The 25,123-nt window shown below is 37.1% G+C and overlaps 1 protein-coding gene across 1 annotated transcript in view; it reads right to left on the bottom strand.

Moving 5' to 3' along the window:
* The window catches only part of LUZP2 (leucine zipper protein 2), a 71,537-nt gene extending 47,011 nt beyond the window's left edge, over window positions 1-24,526 (bottom strand). Inside the window, exons 1-4 of the mRNA XM_039552083.1 lie at window positions 24,409-24,526; window positions 22,897-22,967; window positions 19,859-19,940; window positions 8,678-8,740 (exon numbers count right to left, since the gene is read on the bottom strand). Of these exons, the coding sequence (XP_039408017.1) occupies window positions 8,678-8,740; window positions 19,859-19,933 (138 nt within the window). The 5' untranslated portion in view covers window positions 19,934-19,940; window positions 22,897-22,967; window positions 24,409-24,526. The remainder of the gene's footprint in view (window positions 1-8,677; window positions 8,741-19,858; window positions 19,941-22,896; window positions 22,968-24,408) is intronic.
* Between the last annotated feature and the right edge of the window lie 597 nt (window positions 24,527-25,123).

Here is a 25,123-nt window from a genome sequence, read left to right as displayed (position 1 = left end):
CCTTTAAATGGAAGGCAGTTTCTTATCAGAAACCCACGAACTGGACATGATAAGGATAATCCTACCACCTGTGTTCACCCCTTGTTTTCATTACACTTTTTCTACCATCTTGCTTTGACCTTTAAACAAAAGTCAACAACCAAAAAGAACATGTCTAAACCGAAGGAAGTTGTTAATGGCTACTCTATTTTTTTTTTTTTTTTGAGGATGCATCAGTTTTTGCTTTTTTATCATGTCCAGGGATTTTTTTACATACAAAAAAGTCCTCAAATGCCTGTTCAGGCCTCTCAGGAGCACAGCACTCAAAGCCATAGAGGGAAGGTCTACCATGCCCACCGTTGCACAGCCCATTGCATGCTCTTCCACTGAAACAGTATTTTAATGTAGAAGTAAAGCTGTCCTTGCTTCTTCATATGGGCCCTGGCATAAAATCCTTCATGTTTAAAGGTGTTTGTTCTTGCAGAACACCAGCTATCTGTTGTTGAAGTCAAGGATGTTGGGCCGTTACCATTTCAGAAAGACTAAAGGGATACATTGTCACAAATTAGTATTTGAGATGACTGCTGAGTATAATTTAGAAAATGTGGATTTTCTAGCTCACTGCTAGCCTGAAGTACTTTAAGATCAAATTATCTCCATCAGTAAATGAGCAAAACTCCACTAAAATAAACTGAGAAATAAGCTTACATAAGCACCAAAAAAATCTACCCCAACTAGAATAATTTGAGAGTGACATGGGAGGACCTGAAGTTCTCATATAAAAATCAAGATAAACTAGATCAGCAGATCAATACCAGAGAGATAAGAATTTCCTGGGCACATCCAGAGAAACTGAGCCATTGCAGTTTTCGATGAATCATCTGCTGACATTTTGGTACTTTTAAGCTGTTTTTTAACATCACATTATATTCTCACACACACACATAAATATGCATCTGAACCTGTATGTAAGGAGTGTTTTGATTTGAAGATACACACAAGTACATACATACAACCACATGCACAAATGTGCACTCACATAGGACGGGAATTCCAATATATACATTCCAATATATCCTGAAATAGAATGACTATTCTACATTTGACAGAAAGTAATCATAATACATAAAAGACAGTATGCCTTGTAGATGAACCACACAAATCTGACATTTTTTGCAGCTTTCTTTTAATCTATGCAGACTTTTCCCAAGTTCATGAAGATACTAGATAAAATACTACTCAGATCCTTAATCACAAAGAAAACTGAAACTGGACAACACCTTACAGAATATTTTAAAAAGCAGCTGCTTGATTAAACCCTTATCATTTCATTTAAGGAACATTTCCACATCTATTAAACTCAGCATGGTTTAAATTGTTTATAGGACAGAGATAATTTTTTAAAAAGGCACAATCCAAGCATTATTATGATTGTTATTTCAAATATTTTTTGTTGTAAAAATTATGAAATCAAATTCTGAAGAACAGAAGATCCATCTATGGGAAGGCTTAAATAGGTAAACTTGACAAATAGGCAAAATTATTGGGACAGATATAGCAAAACCACTTTTCAAGGCAGTCTACTGGAAACTACATTTTAAAGTTATAGCACAGCTATGAAACGAACTTTCTTATGATTAATGCAGCATTTAAACGACAACTAAACAAAATCAATTTAACTCACTCGAGTTATTATGCCTGAAACTAATGACAATGATTGATCTACTTTGTCTTTTCTTCTCCAATAACATCTGCAGCCAAATAGGCTGAACAGTTTTCGGAAGGGCATATGGGAGAGAAATCTCCAGAACAAATTAATTTTACATGCTTCAGGATAACAGAAAATTGATGATTTTGTCTCAGAATAGCACAATTTCTACATTTAAGACTCAGTGTGAGGTTGACCAGACACTGAGTGTACTAGTTTGAAAACAAACCAGTGGGAGGCACCAAGTCAGAATAACAATTTAATGGAAATTAAAGAAAAAGGGAAAAAAAAGGTAAAAGAAAACACTGTCAAACTGACAGAGTCAAGGTACAACCTGACACCCTGTTAGGCAGGGTGGTGGTAGCAGTCTGGTAGAATGGTGGCTGCAGTCCTCTGAAGCAGTGATCCTGTAGTAAAACAGTCTGCTCTTCCTCAGGAAGTCCAGTGATGGCTGTGTAGCTCCTGTCCTCTGGAAATCCAGTGGGAAGCCGGTGTCTCTGGTGTTCAGCCTCAGATTATATCCACGATGGGATGCTTGGTTCCTCCCTCTGGGTGGAGCATCTCACAATGGGATGATGAGTCATGAGGCCAAGTGTTGATTAGGCTCATTAACAGAAGATAGTCCGGAGGGAGTTATCTCTGAGTCAGGCGGCAAGACAATGATGGGCAATTAACAGAAAGATAGTCTGGGGGGAGGAGGCAAGGAAACACTGCCCCACCTGATTTCAACGGCTGATGGGGATGGTAATAGAATACACTGCAACCCAGGACACTGAGGGTGACCAATTTCCTACCACTTGAGTAATATACACTGAATTGCTGCAGTGATTTCTTAGGAAGCAGCAAGTCAAATTTGAGCGTTTTGCTCCCATTGCACTGTACAACCAGTATTTTCACATTTTTAAGGCAAGCAGTTGCCTAGGCAAGGCCAAGATATTAATTAATTAAAAATACATAAGAATTTAGGCTGAACAAATTTGAGCATCCCTCCGAAGCAAGCCCTCTGAATTTTTTTTGCAGGGACAAAATTTTAAAATATCCTAAAGTTTCTGGGTGATATAGTTGCAAAGTAGGTGAGAACCAATTGTTTTTGGTGTCAAGAAAAAACAGTTTCATGTGCTTCTACTTCTCTCAGAAAAACATGCTGAGGTCACATTACAGGTGAACAGCTTATACAGACACCTTAGCTCAGTTAGTAACAGGCCTGACAACCTATGAATTTTGTGTGAGGCTTTTTTTTTCCCAGAATAATTCTAAAAGGAATCTCAATTAAATATTTTTAATTGTTATCTTCTAATTGTCTTTGAATTTCCATGCATAATTGGAATTATCTTTCCAAATACTGTATTTATTTTTATCAAATTACAACTAGAGGATAATGAGTCTCAGGGGAGGACTATGATTTTTATAAAGTCATAGGCTAGGAACCCTCAAAAAAAATCCCCTTACTATATAAAGTTGACATTTTTCAGCTACACCTCTTCTTTATTAAAATTAGTAAGTACGAAACAACAGCGGTCTAGTTTAAACTTCTGAATAGCAAAAAAAATTTCAGAAAAATTGCTTTCTGCTCCCCTTGAACTTAGCAAATGAACATCTGCATCCATCAGTATGATCATAAAACAAATGTGAACCCTCTTAAGAGTTAACCCTTGAAACTAAAGGGTGTTTTGTATGGTGTAGCATAATACAATCAATTTGGCATTTGTCTTTTTGCTCTAAATTCTTATGACTTTCATGGAAATGTAGTTATGAGACCCAAGCCCTTGCCAACTAGTAGTCTGATCTTTGTAGTCTCTTGAGAACTCTCAGCCCAGGACAGAAACATTCCAGCTGCAACATAACTTGATCAAGCAATTTCTAAAATTAATAAGCCAAATGTATTTTTATGTGACATATACCCTTATAAATTCTTATGCTCTAAGTACTCCATGTTGTTTTCAGAGGCAAAGAATATTCTAATACTGAATTTGGAATACTTGAGCTCCTCAAAGGTGATCTTTCTTTTTTGATTCTAAGTGACAAACATCAGTAATTGACAGCATTATTTGTAATGATGAAATCAACAGATCATCTTGTCTTTATGAAACATGGAAATTTGATTACTAAATGCTCTTCTATTGTTTCATCTTAACATAAAGATCAGCAGTACCTATTTTGAATTATTTATTTACACTCTTTTTTTAACCACATATACCACAGTTATTTCCTTTTGAGTGGGTTTCCCACTAGATAATTTTAACGTCTTTGTACTAAAAGAAAACTTTTCCACTTGTCAGAATAACCTAAACAAATCAGATCAGCATTTTTGTTTTCCAGTTCGGCAAAAATTTACACTAGCTTCAGGGAAAATTTTTTCATTAATTATAAAATTTATTCTATGCCTAAATTTCCCTGGAGCTTGACTCTGAGGCACCTCACCCTTGAGTTCTGAAATGCTGGAAAACACTGATTTGGAGAACACTAAGATTCACAAAACTCTGCACAAGTTCAAGGAACAAGTTCAAAGAAAATTCATAGAACAATATTAAGCACTTTTTTTTTTAAATGGGACTTTTACTTCAAAAGAAAGTGGAATAAATCAATAAACAGTACTGAATTCAGCAGAACATGGTATCTGAAGCTGCTCCTGCACCCTTCCTGCTCATTCCTCCTTTCCTAGGCAATGCCCCCATCTCTGACACTTGTGGAGGTTTCCTGAGTTGTAGAACCAATGCAGCATCCACGGAGGGCACAGGACTTTACCCAATTTTCTTCTTAAGCAGACAGGATTTTATACTTAGGGAAAAAAAGTTAGTTTTATCTGCAGAGTATGGAAACTGAAGAACTCCAATGTCTATCAGCATATGGTCTCAAAGCCTTAGAATTTAATTTCTGCTTTACTAAGCGACACTTTTTGGTTTTTTTTCCCCCACCGTAATGCAATGCAACTCAATTGAATTCACCCTGCAGGGCATGAAATTCCAATACATCAGGTGAGACTTTAAGCTGCTGCAACTTTATCCTTTATTAGTGCAACTAAACACAATGAGAATGGAAAAAATTCTGGTTTAGGATGATTTACTCAACACTAAAGCTATAACCACAATTTATATATGAATAGAGCACAAAAATTGTTTACAAGGTTGTAATTTAAAACTGCTTCTTAGGAAAACTCCCCCATATCACTGACAGCTACAGCTAAAATTAATGAATGTTTTTCTAATTTCTGCCACAGTCTAAACAGCAAAAAAAATATTGCTTTATACAAACCACTGCATCAACTTTACATGGGATTATTGTAAATCTATAAAGCTATTAACACACCTTAATGTAGATATTAACAGAAATACTATAAAACCTTTTGCTCAAAGGTAAGATGATGTCAGTCAATCACTTCTTATCTAACCAAATGTAATTAAATGGTTTAAATAAGAGTAAATTTTCTTGCTCTTCACATTTCTAAGTCTAATGTGGGACAAGTATAGCATCCATGTGACAAAGCTGACTAAAAATTCTCTACTGTTCAGTAAAAAAGGTGACTTTTATACATATACCAGTAGGAAATGAATAACAAACTTAGAAAATGCACCACACACTTCAGTGTAGAAAAGACATTAATTTAAGAAATTAATCCATCATGTACATATATATTCAGAGTTGTACCAAAACAATTAGTTCTAAGTGCCAAATTGTCAAGAGTCATGATTTTTCTGACATAAACAAGGGTTAACAGAGCATTCTGCTTCAGCTTCATTTTTAGAGCAGTTTTAGCACTGTAGTGACTTAACCTTGGCTGGGTGCCAGATGCCCACTGAGTCACTCTATCACTCCCCTTCCCAGTGGAACAGGGGATAGAGTAAGATGGAAAACAACTAGTAGATTGAGATAAGGCAGTTTACTAAAGCAAAGTAGTTTGTGGACACACAAGCAAAGGGAAAACATAATCTTTACTTCCCAACAGCAAGTGATGTTCAGACACTTTCTGGGAAGTAGGGCCTCAGTATGCATAGTGGTTGCTCTGGAAGGCAAACATTGTAGAACAATGAATGCCCCCTTGTTCTCTCCCTTAGCTTTTACATCTGAGCTGATGTCCATATAGTATGGAATATCCCTTTGGTTAATTTGGGTCAGCTGGCCTGGCTGTGTGCCTCCCTCCAGGATCTTGCATCCCCCTAGATGGGAGAAGGAATGTCAGAGGGACAGTGCCGCTCAGCAGTAGCCAAACCCCTGGTATGTTATCAACACCTGTCCAGCTACAAATGCAAAGCACAGCACTGGGAGGGCTGCTAAGGAGAAAATGAACTCTATCTCAGTCAGACTTAATACTGGCACAATTTCCCACAAACCATATGATATGCTACCAGTGAGCTGCTCACTCTGTAACAGGCCATCTCCAAAAGAGAAAATTTTTAAATCATCTCGTTTTATACATATTCTATTTTACTCTACATTTTTGCAAGCTTCTTAATTCTACCAGTGCTTCTGCATTTCCAAACTTCTTGGTTTCTTTGTCAGTAACAGAAACTGCTTAAAATAAGAGCATATCTGTTTACATGCCAATCCTTTAGGACTACATTAACACAATCTACATGATGTTACAGCTGGAAGTCTGACAGATGTTTTGTGGTATTTGCAGGAATCACTTAAAGACCTCTAAAAACCAGATAATTTTGAGACACCTAATCCCTTTGTGCTCTATCTGGCACTTTTTTCCTCCACACCACAATTTTTTTGTTAGTTTTTTTCCCCAAAGCCTTGAATAGCCTAAAAATTGCCTTTCTTTACCATGTCCTCTCCTCACACACTACATCACAGCTGCTGCATTCAGCTGGATGGCTGTTGCCATCTATTTTTATCTCCAAATGGCAAAGCTGAATGGCACTAGGGTACATGCTAAAAGAGCAGAACTAAATAGGGAATTATTTTTACAGTCACGGAAGAGCCTAAGATAGCAAAATTCACAATTTGGCAATACAAAATGAGGGTGAATGCAATATTTGAAAGAACAAGAGTAGCTATGAAGGGAATTTCATTTTCATTATCTGTCTCTATATATCTGTATGCAGATTATTCTTTCAAAACACACATTTAAAATGCTATCAATTATTTAAATATATAGTACATCCAAATTTATGAGATTTTTAAAAGCAACGGGTATTCAGTGTTTGGAGGCAGGACCAAAATAAGATAATATCTCCTCAAAATCGTACAATTTAAATTTAGCCAAATTTCAAAAAACTGATATAAGTGCTTTCTTTTAGGGAGCTAGCAAACATGGTATAGAAGTTTAATAGAAAGCCATTCAGTAGGTATAGTTTTTGGTTTCTTTGCCACATAGTAGCTGATACTTGGTGCCAAAAGAAAGATTCTTTTCAAAGCAGATTTTCTAAAATGTGCTATAAATACAGTAAATATTAGAGAAGTCTACTGACCTACCTAAGCTAATCATTAACAGACAGTTTGAATGTTGACTAATGAAGTATTTATTTGTGTTCAGTAAGAGAAAAGATTTTTTAATAGCTGGTCAATAGGATGAGACTGATAGGATTTATTAAAGTTTACAGGCTCAATTGCAAAGCATCCAATGCTCACAGGGGAGAAAAGAAAGCAAGGCATTTTTGACCGTAGATGAAGACAACTGAGAGCATGGCCTAAATAACATGAGCAACTGAAAGAGACATTTCCTTTTGTCATGGTTTAGGAATAGTACTCCCCAATTCAGTACATCAGTGAGACTCTCCCAAACCAGCTCACTCGCTCACCTCCTTCCCCTCCCACTTTCCACTCCAGGAATGGAGTTGGGAATTGGAGGCACAATGGTGAAAATTACAGGTCGAGATAAGAACAATTTACTAGAAACAGAAATGAGGTAAGAAAATGAACAGCAACAGTATTAATAACAAAAGGTGTAAGACAAATTACACGGAAAGTAAAACAATACCAGACCATTTCAGTCACCATGCTTTTCTCTCTCAAATGGAACCAGAAATGAGAGTCCCCTGTTCCTGCCCCTGGCAAGTGATGCGTGATGGTACCAAATAACATTATGGTCTGGCCATGCCCCCTACCTGACTACTGTAAAAAATTAATCCTGTCCTGTCCAAAACTAGGACACATTTGTGACTTAAAAAGTAATGTACACATTTTTCAGATTGACCATATATATACACTCTCATAGACTGAAGATACCAGAGACCTCTGTTTAAATAACAGCATTAAGGAGATCAAGTTTTCAAACGCATAGAACTCAGAGTAGCTTAGAAAAGCAAAAGAATTGAACAAAGCAGATAAAGACAAGAAGCCTGGTTGGCAAGAGAACGAGATATCATATGAATAAAATATTTTCAAGCGCAAAATTCTTTGCAAAATGAAGAAATGGAAAGGGAAACTACATCCTGATTTAGGCAAATTGTTTGGAGAGAAAATGATAAGGAGGAAAAGAAATACAATGCTGTTCAAATATTTCATGTTTCTATTCCAAGACCAAATTTCAAAACAAATTCAGTTTAATACCAATAAACATTAATTAAAACATGTTTTATATTTTATTTGGAATTTTGGGATCAATCTGGAATTAATATTCATGGCATACAAAGCTTAAGAAAACATTTTTGGAGCTTGAGTTTTTAAGAGAATTTTATTAAGAATCTCAGTTCTGAGATTGCATTTCCTTTCTCCTCCTCTTGCTATTTATTTTTAAAGCAAGCAATAACAATGCGAACAAAGTTTCACTGTGTGTCAATAACCTACAGAACTTCCATTCTGAAAAAGCGGAAAAAGTTACAGAGGTGTACTATCAAACTAAGCACCACTAGCATGGAGTCAACCATTGCATTCAATAAAACACTATTTCTAAATGCACAGAGTCATTTTGGTTTGCTTTTCTGTTTAGAGAATTTCACTGGTGCCTTTTTTGCCTACTACAATAATGTGTTTTATATATGAAGCCAAACCATACTCTTTCAATATGAAATCTGAATTGAGATGACAATCAAATGTTCCTCTTACCTCATTTTGGAGGTCTCGGATCATTTTGCTCTTCCTTTCCATTTCAGTCTTCAAAAAGTTAATCTACAATTTTAAAGAAATGTTGAGTGGGAGTGGGAGTGCTGAGATGCAATTGTAAACACTAATTTTTTTTTAATGTTTTCAACAGTTTTGGAAAAAAAACAACCACCAAACCAAAAGTTTTGCTTATATATCAAATTGGTATAGGCCACAGTTAACTATTTGCTAAATCTACAAACATATTTATTAGAAAACTTATAATCAAAAGAAGAAAACTGCTGTACATAAATAGGATTATTTTTGTTTTGTACCAGTAGGCATAGTGTTTATTTTTCACAAGGTACTTCAATGTGACCTTCAAAGAATTAAGGATTTTTAAAACAATATTAACTGATTTTCTAACAAAAATATTTTTATCCTCTAAGAACATACCTATCAGAGCAGGTTTCTAACACAGTTATTTTATTTGAATGCTACAGTGTTGGTCCTAATTAGATAAAGACCTTGCATCTAATCAGGCTCACCTGTGGACCAAAGTGTGTTATACATGAAAGCATTCAAATATGGTCTTTAGATCCTACTTAAGTCAATTACTTGACTTGAAAGGAAAAATTCCAGTCTTAGGCTTAAGACTGAATTTAATCAAACACAGTTTAAAAGATTATTTTTACAAATGAGTTTTTTCAGGACTGAGCTTTAATCACAGCTTATGGAATACAATGGGAGAAAGGAGGACGCAATTATGAACAACTAGGATTAAAAGAACACATTTCCGTTACTTTGAAGGAAGATGCTTTTGGATAGTTCAATTAACAAACTACTCATCCTTATTTACCCAATGTCCCATGCTGTTGATACAAAACTCTACCCAAGTTCAAAGGAAACTACATTGCAACAGATTTGTTAAGAAAATCGAAAGTCCTGTAAGAAAACAGATTCAGATTACAGAGACATTGACCCAGAGATTAATGGTTTGGATGTCATGTAGATTAAAAAATGACACCAAATCTACATGGTATGACAGATGTTCTTAGAATCATGTCCACACACAAGTAGACATGTCAGTAATTTAAAAAACATCACCAAACTTGACAGCACTCTCACCTGTATCAAAAGAGAAGTCAGAGAATGCTATCATCACTTGAAGACAGAAATGTAGGTGGTCCATGAGACTAGTGCCACCTGACAAGCATAAATAGAACTTCTTTTACAAACTCTTCTGAAGTTGTGTCTAAGTGCTTTGGTTGTGGAAATACTAATTCCACATCCAGCTACTGACTGAGAGTGATGCTTTATTAGAGGATGAACATATTCAGCACCTGCCTAGCAATGACATCCACAAATATTGAAATTTAGAACATGTATAGATAATAAATATGAAGATTTTGCACAACAAAAAATAAGGGTCATAATCAAAATATGAGATCAAGATGAGTGGGGACAAACACAATGCAGCTATTTGTTGTAGTTATTTTGTTTTTTCAGCTGTTCAAAAGAATTGCCAGTCACTTACCATTAAATACTGTAAAAAATAATATACTTATCTCCATTAAAGAGTGTTCCCTTTCTTAGACCTATCTGTCAGGAATATTGATATTCCTTCAAAGCACTTCACTTCTAGCTATGAATATATATGAAATAATTAAAGAGATGTGATACCAAAATTATTATCTTTAAATAGCTTGGATCTTTTAGGGAAGAGACATTCAAGACAGGCCAGTACTGTTGGGGTCCCTTCCCCCTGCCATGTGGTCCTGGGAGAGGGGCCCTGTGGGGGAGGCACACGGTTTCCTTAGCCCCTGGTCAGCCTCATTCCCCATTGGTTGTTTTGTGTTCGCCTGCACGGGCAAGGACCCTTGGGTCCTGTGATTGAGCAGTTCCTCAGCAGAGCCTCAGCCATGCGGCTGGGGAAAATAAACATCTCTCTGAAACATCAGTCAAGAATCGGTCCATATATATTTCTTTTCCACAGGCCTCATTGATTGATATGCATGTTGCAGTATCCTCACTGTAACAAATGGTAGGTAATGCGAGCAGAACGATCCCTGATCCCTAAGGACAGCGACTGATTTGTGAGTAAACTCAGGATTTCTCTTCTTGTTTTTGTTTTGCTATTCCATATCTAAACTATGGAGGAACCGTGGGAAGACTCTTGGCTCTCCGAGCCGCATATGGACATTTATCTTAAACTTGAAAAGATTCTTGAACAACAATTTGTAAATTTTAGCTTAATTCAAGCTCAAAAGGAACTGAAACACTTCCTGGCATGGTTGTTTAAGAACTTTTTCTACGTTTCTTGTGATTTGATTATTACCAAAGACTTTTGGAAGACCGTTTGGACACAGTTAATCTCTGAGTCAAAATATATGCCGATGGAAGAATATTTTCGTGAATATTATTTAATTACTGAGACTGTTGAGCAATGTCAGCTGTGTCTTGGCGAAGGGAAGCGTGCCTCAGAGTCCGTGCGACCCAGACCATATGGACCAATCACCCTCCGAGCAGCAGCAAGGCAGTTCCCGTGCACGGGCGGAGCGGCGCGAGCTGCAGCGTCAGCAGCAGAGCGAGGCGCAGCGGGAGCAGCCCGGCCCTGCGCAGCGCGTGGTGGAGCGAGCCCCATGAACGCCTGACCAAGAGGGGTGGCACGCGAGTGGCGGCTACCGGCAGCAGAGCGGAGCCGCGCCTAGCTGAAATGTGCGCTGGAGCAGGGCGCAGGGGGTCGTCGCACAGGAGCCCGGCCAAGACGTGGGTGCAGCGCCAGGCAGTGGCAGCGCAGCTGAGAGCAGAGGTGGCAGTGCGCGAGGAGCTGAGTGGCGCGGCCTGGCCCGGCCCACGTGGTCCCAAATGCGACCCTGGGAAGAGTGCACAGGCACGAGCAGCCCCCACGGCCCCAGCAGCCCTGGCAGTTCCAACACGGAAGCGAATGAAAATGAAAGAGAAAGCAAAAACGCAGCGAGACAGGAAACAGCAGCCACTTGAAAAAAGGAAAATACCATTGTAGCTAAGATTTTAGGAAGAGTATAATGGTATAACGTTAAACAAAATTATGGTTTTATAACAAGATGTGACAACCGAGAAGACATATTCGTTCATAGAACTGCTATTAAAAAGAATAACCCCGAAAAATACATCCCAAGTTTAGGAGATGGAGAAGTAGTAGGGTTCAAAATTGTGCAAGGTAGAAAAGGGTTACAAGCAGCAGAAGTCACTGGGCCTGATGGTGTTTCTGTAAAAGGCAGTATATATGCTAAAAATTGTAGTCATGTTAGACAATATCCGCATTATGAACAGTCCCTACAGTCTCCCTTGCCTAATCCCACCTTTCCCTTTTACCCTATATCCTATTATCCCCAGCGTATTTCGAATCTGTTTTTCCACCCATGGTTTCCCTCACAAAACCATGCGTTTGCCAATTGTTTCCCCAAAAATCCCTTTCCAATGCCGAGAGGGGGATGAAGAGGGGGAGGGAAGAATTTAATTACTGTTGTTTAGAGTTCCAACAGGTACAAATTGAAGAAACCCTCTCCTGCCTCAGTTCCCCACAAACTATGCTCGGAGAGTCCTGTCTCCCTTCTGTCAGCCTTAAGATGTTACAGAGGATCTGTTTGGACATTTAAAGACTCAGGAGGGTGGCTTGTTTTGTTTTGAAACTGTTCTTGTTATGTTTTTCCAGTTGTTTTCAATGTTAAGTTTTAAATCTCTTTTTGTTAAAAAAAAATGGGTGAAATGTCGGGGTCTCCCCCCCCCCCGCCATGTGGTCCTGGGAGAGGGGCCCTGTGGGGGAGGCATACGGTTTCCCTAGCCCCTGGTCAACCTTCTTCCCCATTGGTTGGTTTGTGTTCCTCTGCGTGGGCAAGGACCCTTGGGTCCTGTGATTGAACAGTTCCTTGGCAGAGCCTCAGTCATGCGGCTGGGGAAAATAAACATCTCTCTGAAACTTCTATCAAGATTCAGTCCATATATATTTATTTTCTGCGGGCCTCATTGATTGATACACGTGTTGCAGTCACTGTAACACAGTACTATAAATTTATCCAGGAATCGATGTTAGCTATATCAGCATTTTTGTAAATTATTATTCACATACACATGCATCTTGTATCACTGATATGGACATCTTACATAGTGCAAACATACTGTTTTAGCTTAGCTGAATAAAAAAGAAAACAAACCAAAAAACCAAAACCAAATTAAAAACTAAAAAATATTTTTACATCACTTTCTCTTTCAAAAAGAATAGAAATATTATTTAAGAACTCATTAATTTTTGCTTTTATATTATAAAAGCATTTTAAAGGTCTTCTACTAAAACTCTAACAAATGAAGAACTACTTAATCATGAAGTATAGATATGGAGAGTTACACAGGAGGGATTTATATGACCTGTCCACTGGAATCAATATAGGGATAACTTTACCTACCCATTTAAGTGTATCTATGTGTATAGCTTCATGCTTTAAGGCAGATCAGTCTGTATCAGTCCATTTGCATGATGCTTTTAGTAAGTCTCAAGGACATGAGATAAAATAATTTTCCAGAAGAGATGTAAAAATACTACTTTCAGTCACCAAATCCCAATAGTATAACAAGCAAGAATAGACATTTATACCACGCTCTAGGTTAGGAGGGAAAAAAATAACATTCACCTCTTTCCATGTGTTGTCTGCCTTTAATTGCTATTTGGCTGTAATTATGACAATACATAATGAAAATATATTGTTCTAAGGCTGAAGTTTTCAGTACTAAGCAAGGACACTGCTTCCATATCCTGGAGACAGTCATCCAAGATGCTCAGGGCTCTGTGTGTTTCAGAGTTCATTATGTTTATTAAAGACAGCAGTTTCTATCCAGTGGCCTTTACTCACAGCAGTTGGTGACCCTGAAATGTTCAAATTAAATTTTCCCCCATCAAAATACAGAATGCTTCAGCAGATGGTAGTGATCTAATTCTAAGAGTCAGACAATGTTGGGGTTTAGGAGTTCTAGTTTTTTTCCTGTTAAAGGAATTTTCCCCCCATACTGTTGCTAGAGGAACAAATGGCCAGGTTCTTAAGAAGAACAAAAGACCTGGCTGATCTTTTTTGTTTCAGCTGGGTGTGTGGTCAGTTGGTCTCGGTGTTCGGGAGAGAGAGAGAAGCTGCTTGTTCTTCGGCCATTTTTTCATTCTGCCGGAGCAGCCCCGGGATCCCAAGCCTGCCTTCCCTACCCCGCTAGGAGCTGGGCTGTAGCTGCCCTGCCCCGCTGCTGCTTTGAGCCTTCACCCTGCCTGCCCCGACCCCCGGGAGGGGTGGTTCTCCATTTGGATACACCTCGTCTGCCATCTGGTATTTTGTGCTCATCCCTGCCGTTCCAGCCTGCCATTCCAGCCTGCGGTTCCCGAGGGTCCAGCTGGACACCAGGATCAGCTGCCCAGGGGTTTGTGAAGCCTTTGTTCCATCCCTTCCCGGGATCCCAGGCCACCAGTGCCGCGTGCTCCCCGAGCTCGCTCCGGAGTGCCCCCTGCAGCTGCGGGGAAACCATCGCACCTGCCCTGCTCACCGGGAGCCACCAGCGCCCCTGCCGGCTGCGAGCGGAACTGCACCCAAGGGGAAAGGGCCTGACAGCCAAGAAGGCTGGTACTGGGTTTATGATTTTGTTTGCTGTTACTGCCATAGTTACTGTTGTTTGTTTGACTGGTTATACACATATAGATATAGAATAGTAAAGAACTGTTATTCCTATTTCCCACATCTTTGCCTAAAAGCCCTTGATTTCAAAATTATAATAACTCAGAAGGAAGGGGGCTGCATCTGCCATTCCAAGGGAGGCTTCTGCCTTCCTTAGCAGACACCTGTCTTTCAAACCAAGACAGACAACAGTAGCTATTCATGACAGGATAGAAAAATCCCAATATAACATGATTACTGCACAGCCAAGACTCAGCTGTAAGCATATTCACTTACCTCCACACTTCTTTTATCTTGCTCAGGACTAAGATGAGCAGTTAAGGTATAACTAGAATTCATCCATTAATGCCTGACTATTTTGGCCATATCTGGAAACCCTAACATACTCAGTGGTCATTTTCCTGGTCTAATTTTCAGGTTACAGTGTAAAAATTTACTTCAAAAGCCAGAGAGAATTGTCTAGGGTATTACATAAAACATAGAAAATATTCTTTCCTTTGGGCAAAAAGTGTTCTACAAAGTGCAAAATACATCTAAAAGGAAAGCTAAATAGACTTTTACCTATTAGTATTTCTAAGATGAATATAAATATTAAGCTGCAAGTTAGAGTTTGATTAGTAAAAGAAACTTTTGTCAAAGAAACGTTTAGGACTTTATGAACAGTCATAAAAGCTTTTACTAGAAAAAACAAATATTTTTGAAGGGAAAAGAACATCAGATCTTTTTACTAAAAATCTCCCAAGTATGGGGATAACACTAAATTAAATTCCCCACATTCTGTTAGTCTTTTATTACTAGAAAAACCCTACTGATTTAAAAATACCCATATTTTGTATGCTTTCTTTTTACAAGTCATACATAATGTGTTACTTAATTCTCATTTCTCATAGTGAACACTGAGCAAAAAGAGGAAATTACACAGACCTATTTTCTCCTTTATTTTGACAGACAGTACTGTAACTGTATTGCCAAACAATTCCATTAGCATATCTTCTTTAAAATTGCTAGCATGATATAAAATACCAATGGAATAAAATAGAAAAGGTAGACTAAGCTTACTCTACTTAGCCGAACTATTTTTGAGTGTTTCCACATTTCATTCTTTATCTTTTCCCTCATCCAGAGCCAGCCAGCTCTTTATATAAACTTTAACTGCAGTTAAATGGGAAATAAGTTTGCAAACTTTCTAAAAATATAACTATTTCTTAACATGCAAACAGTTAGCATGAAGTACAGCCAAGCAAAGAGTCCATCTCCCAAAAGCTCTAAGAGCCTTTTAACCTAATGAAGACATACAGAATTAATATTTATTCTGTTTATTCAAATTCACTGAAAACACCCAAACAAATAAAACAAGACACTTTCAACTTACATGTGCCATTTGCTCTGTGACTTTTTGTTAACAAAAGTGAAAATTAGTCCATGATCTCCATCTCTGTTTCTGGAAGAAGTGGTTCCACTTCACATTTAGAGATAATAGCTTGACATTATTAATATTTTTTCACTGCATGAAAACTTAATACAAATTGCTTAGGTATTTGATGCTAAATGCAGACCAAAAAACTCTGTCAATCTTCATTGATTGTTAAAGAGGATACCAGGTTATTTGGAATGATGTCTTACATATTTTATATGCATATTGTATAACTAAACCCAGTATGGTCCTTCTGAAATGTTTTTAGGTATAAAAATAATCTATAGTTCTAGTGTGAGACTGACTATCTGTAGAGAAGCTCCTTCACAACCAAACTCTTTCTGGAAGACTGTATTTGACCTTGAACTTTCCAACATAGGACTAGTCTAAAATTTAAACCACCCTTGTCATAACTAGTGTTTCTCTGCACATTTTATTGTTCCAGACAAAACAGCAGAAACAATAGGCATAAATGTATCTGAGATGTGCCATAAATTCTCTAGAAAAGACCTGCCCCAAGACAGACTGCTGCTGCTCTTTCTTAGTGCTACAGATGCAGGGGACAATCTAGAAAGGCAGTTCTCACTCCTCTTAAGATCCCCCAGGTCAGCCCTCCTTTGATTACTGCTCTAAGGTTTTTACACGTCCTTTTACTTTCCTCAAGCTTGAGTTGCTGCTTCTACCCTCAGAGGGTTGTTACTACCTAGCAGCAGCTCCATTGGCTGCCCTCTACCAACTAGAGGTGGTACCCACCAGCACTTCAGCAGCTGCTCAGAACAGCAACTTTCTAGCTGCCTACAGTTCTTGGTTTCTCTGGTCTTAAAGGGTCAAATAATGGATATGTAAGCAAAGTAACATTGATACCTCTGTTTCTGATGAATCATTGATGCAATGCTAGTGAAAAGCCTTGCTACACATTGCACAAGAAGACATGAATGTATAGTTTAATGCAGAGCTGTTGTGTCTCCTTTTTTCTTTTGTTTTGGTCAGAGTCCTTGAGTAATTTCCTTGAGTTATTTTTCATTTAATTTGACTTAATTCTTGTGAATTTTTACTTACACTTTTACATTGACCTAATAAAGAACACCTTCAGGCAGGTGTTGTCTGTTGAATTTATACAGCCAATTAACATACATACAGTAAGGACTGTACTGTACAAGTGCAGTAAAGAAATATGTATTTCCACCCTTCCCCCTCCCACCAGTGTTTTATCAGTCTTTGTGAAATGTAATTCTACTCCTATTTACTCTGATGAAAATCAGTATTTACTTCCCCAAGTCCTATAATATAAAACGTGCTTAAATTGGATTAGAAACAAGTCTCAAAATTAAATTAGAATTAAATTCAAGCTCCCATCCTCTAGCTAGCCTTGCATTAAAGTACCTAGACCTTCTTTCATATATTTCACATTGTTTTCAGAAAAATGTGAAACATAGAGAAACCAGGTATAAAATAACCTTGTGTGCCAGTAATAATATCTATTTCCATTTCTATTGCAATTTTCATCTGAGGATCCTGAAGCACTTTTTGAATATTCATGCAGTCTCACTGTATTGTTGAGCTTCACTGTGTACATTGTACCCTGAGGCATAAAGAAGTAAATGTCACAAACCAAGGACACAGTTCTGCTTTCCTTAGAATTATTATCAAGTTTAAAATGCTATTAGTGGCAAGTATTGGAATACAGCTCGAGAATTCATATTCTTTAACCATCTGCCACCACTCGAAGCCAGGAGTTATAAACTCAGAGGAGCTTTTCCTGGTTTCTACACTAGGTGTTATTTTGCTCACAGTCAACAGCAGATGTTGCTTTGTGTAGTACAAATCTTGTGCTCTTCACAGTACTAGAGTGGGACTGAATTTACACACATGGCACTGTTGCTCAAATTAAAAAAAAGCACTATGTCACAAAAACCAACAAATCCATTCACTACACCTGAGATTTATGTAATCCACACCTGAATTAGTCTTGAGAATCAAAATCTAATAAAGAGATTTAATAATGAAATATGTTTTCCACCTTCCATTTGTAGGTCTAGAATTCATTGTGCTGATAGAGTCAACAGGAATGCATTCAATGCACCTGAAAAAACGACAGATTTCAACTAGCATGTTCTGAGTACTTATCAGAGACAAATAGATACTAATTTTTTCTTATTTCAGAACTATATTGAAGGAGATGATTCTCCTCCTCTACTCTGCTCTTGTGAGACCCCACCTGGAGTACTGTGTACAGTTCTGGTGTCCCCAGCATAAGAAGGACATGGAACTGTCAGAGCAAGTTCAGAGGAGGGCGACAAAGTTGATAAGAGGACTGGAGCACATCCCCTATGAAGACAGGCTGAAAGAGTTGTAGCTGTTCAGCCTGGAGAAGAGAAGGTTGCATGGAGACCTCAGAGCAACCTTGCAGTATATGAAGGGACCTACAGGGAAGCCAGAGAGAGACCCTTCATCAGGAACTGTAGTGACAGGACACAGAGTAATGCATACAAGTTGAAAGAGGGGAAATTTAGGTTAGATATTAGAAAGGAATCTTTCACTGTGAGGGAGGTGAGACACTGGAACAGGTTGCCCAGGGAGGTTGTGGATGCCCAACACTGACAGTGTTCAAAGCCAGGTTCAATAAGATCAGATTCAATAAGCAACCTGATCTAGTAGGAGGTGTCCCTGCCCACAGCAGGGGAGGTTGGGATTAGATGGTCTTTAAGGTCAATTCCAACCTCTTAACATTCTATGACTCTAGGATTCAATATAAACAATTTTTAGATTGTCTCAGTACAAAGGGATCTTAAAACAAATGTAGTTTGGTTTTTTCTGGATATATGCTGTCCTGACTAGAAAGACCACCAAAATATGCTATTCTTTTCAAATTCAATATAGCTTTCAGATTACTTCTTTTCACTCGTGAAGAGGATAAAAGTTCTTTTTTTTCTCTAGCCAAAAATACAAGTACCAAAAATACACTAATTATATGTTGTGTGGTACACAAGACCAACCAGTGTCTATACTCTTCAGACTTTTGAGCAACAAAGGGAAAAAAAGTGTTTTCAAAAATCTTTCAGATAAACTGAAAGAAACCTGCAAAAAGAATAGTTTGGTCCACAATCCATGCTGTTTCTAATTAGAAGGTAGCATGCAAAACATACACTCTCACATTTTGTTCACCAATGGCATAAAGTCACATACAAATCAGTCATACTAGATAAGGCATTGTAAATATTTGTTGAATTTAATAATTATTTTTAAACCTCTGTCTTGGACAAACCCTTGCTTTCTGACCCTAGAAGACAGCTAGATCTCAGTAAATAAATCGGTAGTTATCCAATATGAAATATAAAATAGATCTATAAACACTTCTAGCAGGTTGTTTTCAAGTCCAGAGTTCAAATCATAAAACACTTAAGGTTTGAAGGAACCTCTTGAGATTATCTAGTCAACTTATGCTCAGCGGTGCCCATGTTACAGGAATATTGCTAATCAACATAGGAAAAATTTCCTTCTTTCATCTTAGTAAACATGATTCTACCTTTTTTTCCCCCCTATGATAGCAAAATGTGTCTATTTATGCTCCAAAACATTACATTGTGACATGAAAGTCAAAAAAATTGTATAATTTGTCCAGAAACAGAATTTCAATATAGCATGAAAACTTAAAAGGACTTTATAATACCTTCCATAGTCATAATTAATTCTACTGTGGTCAAAATCAGATACTCTACTATCTATTTTGTTGCTGAAAATCCATAGTAATTCCTAAAAAGTCAATGGATGTATGACAGTGTATATTAGTATAGATGAGACATGAGGGTCCATAAAGATAAACTCCCTAGGGAGAGGACTTAGGACTGAATCTCCTGTCTAGTCTCCAAAATGGTATAAACATCCCTAAATTCCATAGAGATAGGGGAAGATGGGAATCTTAACACTTTAGAACATAAAAAACTTTTTTCAGGTCCTTTCTTCTGAAGCTTGCAGAGTACTAACACATTTGAGAAATCCATCCTCTTTTTAAAAAGTTTTTTGAGCTAATAATTCTCAAGACAAGATTAATAAAAAAACAAAAGAAAAACAAAAATAAGGAAAAGAAAGAGAATCACTCACAGTAGCCTGCTGCTTCTCTGCCTTCTCAGCTGCCTCATTAAGCTGCTTTTGAAAGGTTTCCTGGAGAGATTTCATTTCTTCCCTAGATTATTGAAAACACAGAATACAAACTTCAACACAAGTGTCCATTAGGAAATAATTCTTCAGATTCAAAAAAATGGACCTTTAATTATTCAGGGTAGCAGACAGATGTACTTTATCTATGTGTCTCGCAAATAAAATCATAATGACTCCATGAAGTATAGTGCCAATGCAAAGCAAAAATTATCCATGATGCTAAGTGGCCACTGTTTATATCTACTGAATGGCCTGCTGGACAAAACATCTGCCAGTGCATAATTTCTAGGAAAAATGATTGGTACCAAAAAGTGTGGGAAGCAGGCAAGTGAAAATGCATTGACATGGAGACATGCTATTATCAATAGGAACTAGTTTATACTTGCTTTAAAATAAATAAACTATGCTCTGATAAAATTCAACCTCACATGGCACTTTCTAGAGACAAGCAACAAAAAATTCAGTAGAAGATTCTGGCATACAAAGAAAAAAGAACAGGATCATTGCTTGGATTGGGCTTTATCTGAAACAAGGGAAAACCCTTCGCATTACTGATTCAGTCAGAGATTTTCTCCAAATGGCAAGAATTTTCTACCCACAGCATATGACACACTTTGACGCTGTAGCAAAGCAGTAAAATGACATATTTCATAATGGCTGTAGAGCTTTTGGAGGGTTGCTGCTTGCATGGATAAACTTTCAATGAAGATGAACCCAAAACTGGATTTACACACAGTAACAGATAATAATTTAGCCCTGTGAAAACTAAACTGAATGGAAACCATGTAATTTTAGAAGAACTTGCTGGATCATCTTTCTTTTTAGCTGATAACCCCTACTACTTTCAGCAATTTTGGCAACACTAGTACAGAACAGATTTAATTGAAAAAGTGATCGAGCAGCATGAAAACAATATACCATCAGCACTAACAGATGGCATCAATTCGAAGTGCTGACAATGCACAGAAAGAATAAAACTGCAGGCATCATAGTAAGTGACCAAGTTTTACTTGCAACTCGGGAATTATTGAAAACTTTGCACAAAAGGAATTTTGAAAAAATCTATTTTGAAATCAGCAGAACATTTAGTTACAAAAGCTGAGATTCTAGCACTCTAAACTTTACCATCTCATCCAGCATTGTAGAGCATAATCAAAGTCGTGCTCAGACCAAATGCAGCTCATGTTTCTCCAAAGAAAGATCATAACATTAATACTGGGTTATATTTTGAATTTTGGCTTCAATACAATAGATTTAAACATAATACTATGTTTACTTTTCTTCATTTATTGCAGATTAAATGTAGCCCGAGGACCCTGGCAAATAAACTGTGACCTTTCCTTAGTGAAATTCTATGAGGAAGATTCCCTGGCACATTTTTAATACCTCTTTTGTATGCTGAACTTCGACATCTCTCTGGAAATGAAATCTAGTAAGTCTGTAAACAGCTGGCAACAGCAGTACCCCCACAGCATTTCCTTGTAGTATACTATAAAAACCTTTCATTTTCTGAATGATGTAGTGGGCTGCTCAGCAGCAGATTGCACTGATTCAGTCTTTATTTCTGGGAACTGCTCTTGTGCAGTACACTCAAGGGCTGCGTGCCTTAGAAGCAAAAGTCAACATGTATTTTTGGGTGGATGTTGAGAGACTGCAAGTAATGATTTAAGGAGGAGATCAGGAAGAATATTTGAAATAGGTAATAAAATTTTCTCTTAGCAGACTCAAATTTCCCATCTTCAACTAAGATCTATTTACTAAACAGTTCATTAATACTTTTAATCAATTCATGTCTCAGTTTCATAAAGGAAAGCTGCACAACAATCAAACCACTACAGAACTGCATTCATGTATGATGAAGGATTTCATCTGTGTGAAGGACAGCCATGATATTGAGATGTACACCTTCAGTCACATCCAAGCCACGTAAGTATTTATATAGGACATTAGCTAAAGTCCTGCCTTTATAATTTAATATATTTGTCTGGAATACCTGAAAGATTATGTATCACAGTAAAAATAAGAAATTCTACTGGTATTGTATTGTGGACCTTATATAATGTGTATTTAAGACATGAAGGTAATTTTCTCACAAGGTTTCTATGTAGCAATGCAATTTCATATGTACATCCATGTGTACTTCTACAGTGAACGTAGATGTAAGATAGCCATGGAATTTAATTATTGCATTTTTAACAACGAAGGAAGTATGAACTTAATAAAGTTTCTTACTAAACATTTTTCCTAAGGAAAAATATGAAGTATAGATGCACTCATTATATACTACTTTTCCTGCAAAAGTGGTCACTATATTAGTTGTGTTTTCTTGTTATTAAAATTGCATTGATGTTGCTATTTGCTGGTCTGAATTTCAAGAATTAAGAGCTTCAGGATGATGAGACTTACTTGCAATGAAGCACTAGGGAAATTGAGACTAAGGACTAGGCTGGGAACTTGTATTTCCAGCCATGGGAACCAATTCTTTAAGTGCTCAATGAATAAATTGAAATTAGTACTTCTTTCTCTTCCTAACTTTATTCATCACAAATATCCAGTGCAAGTATTCCTATGTTTGCACATGGACTAGTGATTTGGAGTGTTTACACACATAAGCATTAAATTGTTTGAGTAAATATGTCATCATCTCCAAACTTAAAGATTTAGATTTTTTAGTAATTTAATTTTATAAAAATTCTGAACTTATTTTTTAAGGAATATTTCATGACTGTATCTTCCTTTCAAATTCAAAATTCCCTTCTTTAGCACATATCTCACCTACATTTTCATAACATTTGTCCAATATCAGCAAATCCATAAATTGTTTCAAAAAGAGTATTACCTGCCTTTATTTTACTGTTACAATCAGCAGACTCTGGAATACAGCAGTGTTTATCTATGTAGTAAAAGGAAAGGTGGAATTTGCTAGTCTGACAGTTTTCACTTAGGAAATGGGAAGAGAAGGAAGGAGGTGAGGGTCTTACCTTTGGTTTTGGTCCAGTTCCAGAAGTTTCTGCACATCATTTTTTGTTGATGCTTCATCATTTTTTAAAGACTGATAGCAACAAAAAAACTCTATTAAAGAGATACTTTTTATTATTATTCTGTGAAATTATTAATTAGGCCCTCGTTCATAAAATGGTCCTGGTGAATTGCAGACATTACCACTTAAGAAAATTGGAAGAATAGTCTGATTTTTCTTTTACTGTAACTCAAACACAGTTAACTGTACACAGCTTTGTATTTTTCAAGTACTAAATGAGAGCTAAATACAATAAGCACATTTAGAAACAGATGAATGCCTAAAAGCATTAGAATTTTATGACCAAGTAGGTGTGTACATACAAAAGATAATACTACAGCTCTTTGCCCATATCTCTGCAGTATTGAGTCTAAAATATTTCACTGTGTAATTTTGCTGAATACTACCTTCAACTGTGCTGCATTCTAAAGTAAATTTGTTACAAAGAGAAGCATATTTCTGTAAAAAGTAAGAAAAAACCTGCAATAATAGTGATAAAGCACTCAAAACCCACCAAAATTAAACCCAACTCCCAAACCAAAAACCCCAAAGATCCAAGAGTTAATTAATTAAAACCAGAGAAGTCTGGAACATAAGACATTTTAACATAATATAATATAGCACAGTACTGATACACACCACTAGTATTCTCATGTGAACAGGTACAGTGCTTCTTCTCCTTTTATTTTTCCCAGCTAGCTTACATTGATGAAGACAAAAAAGTATTGTCAGAAAAATAATTTTTTTTAAAATGGCAGGAAATAGACAAATTTCAATTGATAATGAGTCTAAATGTTTTCACCAGACCAACAGACTCTACTGGGAAAAGACAGGTGCTCCCTCAGCTGAATATCTGGACCTCAAATCCAGAGCAGCATTCTCAATCTAGTTTTTCCTCTGAGGAGCTGATTTGAGTTCAGAGTTAATCTATTGTGCTGTCAGCCTAACCATGATACCCAAAAGTTAAATGTAGAGTCTCAGTTCTCACTTCAAGCTCATCTAGCACAATTTGTCAGCTGAACTTGTATGCCCTGCAGTAAATCTAGTCAGACTGCGTAGATGGCATGTCAGAAAGGTAAACTGAGCAATTAAACTAGGTTGAGTGTATGGAATTCAGCAGCAAAGATCCTACCTGCAACAGCAAACGACATCCTTTGCAGTAGCTGCCAGTACTAACGTGAGTCAGCTCCACTAACAGTGCATATTCCTCGTCCTTCCCTTCCTTTTTCTATGTTTTATTTTCATATTTTCTTTATTTTTATTGAGCTGACAAAGGCCCCAATACATTAGGATAAAAATTTCCATTAAAAAAATCAGGTTTATGTCAAGTACAAGATCAACAAAATAAACAAAATAATAATTATTCACATATTTAATTATTTTAAAAAAAGAAACATGCATGTTTTTGTAATTAAAATACACCAATAAGAAAATGCTGAGGTAAGTAATCCTACAGAAAGTGAGACAGTCTAACCTGGAGGTTTACTTTAATTCCCTGAAGTTCTTTAGAAGTCTTTAACAGTTGATGAAGTATGTTGCTCCTTTCCTTAAAGACTTCTTTAAGTTGTCTTTCCAGTTCTTCATAGCCCTGTCTAACACAAAGAATAAATGCATGAGATCAACTCAAAACATTAGTCAATGCACCTGAAAACATATTTTAGTTCATCCAAATGTAATTAATTCCAACAACCTTTATAGATTTCAAATTGGACTATGTCCCCTTGCTCACCTATAGAACTTGATTTTTCCTAATATAGATAAATAGATGTTTTATACATTGAAATGGGATGTGCTGATTCTGAGTGAACAAATTACCAGATTGAAACACTGCAAATGATGGATTGTCTGTGATGAACAGGAGACATAAAGGGATGCATTTAGCAAGAGTGACAGTGTGAGAATTTTCTTACCTTAAAGATTACCATACAAGAAGGCAAGCAAAACTTTGAAAACAGGAAGTTTTGAGAAATCAGTATGCTGAGGTGTCATGGTGAGGTGTCATGGGCAACCAAAAATGTTACTGTATTACTGTATATCTATCTGTGCCCAAAAATTGTCAGTCTTTTTCAGACCCTGCAGCCAGAAAACAGAACCAGGGGGATGGAAGTTTCTGCGGTCCCTCTTTAAGTCAGAGCCCAGATGCAGGGAGCTCTCTGTCTCTGCCAGTAGCATTTGCTAAGGTGGAGGCT

This window comes from Corvus cornix, chromosome 5 (assembly GCF_000738735.6).
Source record: "Corvus cornix cornix isolate S_Up_H32 chromosome 5, ASM73873v5, whole genome shotgun sequence".
In the NCBI taxonomy this organism is placed as follows: Eukaryota; Metazoa; Chordata; class Aves; order Passeriformes; family Corvidae; genus Corvus; species Corvus cornix.
The sequence above is the reverse complement of the archived record's forward strand: the minus strand, read 5'-3'. Positions and strand labels throughout refer to the sequence as shown.